General features: G+C 62.3%; 1 protein-coding gene across 1 annotated transcript in view; it reads right to left on the bottom strand.

Annotated features, from left to right (window-relative positions):
* ARHGAP4 (Rho GTPase activating protein 4) overlaps positions 1–180 on the bottom strand; it is a 16,343-nt gene extending 16,163 nt beyond the window's left edge. The window contains exon 1 of the mRNA XM_059385914.1: positions 43–180. Coding sequence (XP_059241897.1) covers positions 43–109 — 67 coding nt within the window. The 5' untranslated portion in view covers positions 110–180. The remainder of the gene's footprint in view (positions 1–42) is intronic.
* Between the last annotated feature and the right edge of the window lie 2,167 nt (positions 181–2,347).

The following is a 2,347-nucleotide window of genomic DNA, read 5'->3' as shown; positions in this document are numbered from 1 at the left end:
CTCGGCAGGCACCCGGGCCAGGAGCGCCCAACGCCCTCTCACCTTTCACTTGCGCCTCGTACTCGGCCTGCAGCCCCCGCTCCCGGCGCAGCTTCCCGTGCGCGGCCATGGCTTCCGGGCGGCCGCGCCGTCGAGCCTCACTGCTCCCACGCGGCCGCGAGCGGGCCGGGCGCGGGGACCCGGGGCTCAGCAGCCCGCACCCCCGCAGGCCCCGCCCCGCCCCGCCCCCAGCGCGGCTCGGGGTGGGGGGGAGGGGGGAGGGGGGAGGGGCGGGCCCCGGCCCGACACTGGCCGGCAAGGGCTTTCCGGCGGGGTCCCCCGGCGGCCGGACCCTGCCGCCCCCTCGTGCTGGGCCCTCGGCACACACCCTGGCTGCCTGTGCCCCGCGCTCAGCGGCCAAGCCGCCAGGGCCCGTGTGACAGCCTGGACGTGGTCCTCAAGCTGGCACCCTCCCGCTGCCGCCATTGTCCCCCACCCCTCCTCCCCCCCTCCCGCAGAAGGTTGTCGGGTCACCACTGCCAAACCCCACCCTTCACAGCATGGCCATGAGTCTCGAATGCCAGTAGGCAGTGCCACTCTGGCTGCTCCGGGCCCTGGACTCCCCTGGGTCGCCTGCTTCCCCCTGGACCCCCAGGACATCAGATGGAACCCACACATCCCCAGTCACAGCCCTGAGAGATAAGCACAAGGAGACTGGAGAGCCCGGTGTCAACTTCCTGGGGAAGGGCAGGGTGGGGGGTGGCGAAGGAAGGTCAGCACAAGAGATTAGAACCTCAGCCATTGTTCCCTCAAGCCCGCTCCTTGCGGGGAGAGCACGGTTTGGCTAAGGTTCCCCTTCTGCTCAACCCCATAGGGAGGAACAAGCCTCATTTCCCCATAGGTAGTTACCACTTCCTACCACTTCCTGCTGCCGGAAGAGACTCTTCTGCCTTCTTTCTGCTGTAGCTTGCACCTGCCCTTAGACTTGGGGCTGGGGGTTCAGCCTTCCTCTCCCCCCGCCCCCAGTGTAAGGTCTTAACAAGCCTGGGGACAAATCTTGGGGCCTCCCTTATCCAGGAGTGCTGGATTTCCCTCCACCAGCCTCTACCAACCCTGAGCCAAAAGGCAATGGATTTTCTCCATTGAACTGGGAAGGCAAGCTGCACGCGGCCAGTGACGAACCAGACTGGACATCTGCCAGAGGTCGGGTGGGTGGGGAATCCCTGGGGTATAGATGGTGGGAGAGGGGTGAGGCCATTAGGCTCCAGAATTGTGCCCAGGGAGCCGAGGAAGGTCTGTAGGCACTAGTGCAAGGGGTCCAGGCAGGCATGTGTGTGCACGGATGTCAAAGTCAGGCTCAGAGCAAACGTGGGCACATGCGGCCTCGACCTGCAGCCGCGGGGTGGGGCGGGGTGGAGGAGGCTGCACAGCTCCTTCCTGCCTCTGGACTATGAGTTCTCTTGCCCAGAAGGGGAAAACATACCTCCTCAGTTCCCTGCTCACCCACCCCTACTCCTACCCAGGACCAAGGTCCTTCTCTAAGACACTATGTGTCCACAGGGCGTGGGAGCTGGCCAGACACCAGCAGGCCCAGGACCTGGGCTTCCAGGATCTGGCCTCAGCAGTACCACTGCTGGAGTCCTCTAGCAAGGCAGGCGAGCCTTCTGCCCCTTCCTGGAGCACACCCGAACACTTCTGACCCCAAACCCCGTGTGTCAGGAACCCGTGCACCTCACCAGCCAACCCAACACACCTTGCCCCTACCCTCCATCTGAGCACTCCTGGCCTCAGCCCCTACTTTCAAATGCTGTCCTCTATCCTTTTCTGGCTCCAGAAACACTCATGTGATGCCCCATTAGGCCACTGCTTTAAAACCTGACATCATAAGCCCTGGCTTTTAAGATGCTTGTTTGGCCTTTGAGGCTCTAGTGCTTGCTCTATCCTCAGCTCCGTTATTCCCCTTCGAAGAATCCCAAAGCTCATTATCCCGCAGAAGATGAGGACCAGATGTGTGCGACCTTGTTCAAGGTGTTAAGGAGTAAAGTATACGCTGGGCCCGGAGGGGTGACCTCAGGGCTGACATGGGTCAGGCACTGTGCGGAGGATGGACTAGAGGGAGATGAGATTAATGTTGCCGCCGTCTATGTCAGAGCGAGAGGAGATGACAGCATGAATTGGGCAGTGAAGGTCCCATATGAAGATGCTTTGAGGCCCTTATTTTCCTACAAGTCAGCTTAAGAATGGGGGCTGTGGGGGCGCCTGGGTGGCTCAGTGGGTTAAGCCGCTGCCTTCGGCTCAGGTCATGATCTCAGGGTCCTGGGATCGAGCCCTGCATCGGGCTCTCTGCTCAGCAGGGAGCCTGCTTCCT

This window comes from Mustela nigripes, chromosome X (genome assembly GCF_022355385.1).
Source record: "Mustela nigripes isolate SB6536 chromosome X, MUSNIG.SB6536, whole genome shotgun sequence".
NCBI classification, from domain to species: Eukaryota; Metazoa; Chordata; class Mammalia; order Carnivora; family Mustelidae; genus Mustela; species Mustela nigripes.
This window is presented reverse-complemented; position numbering and strand designations above follow the sequence as displayed.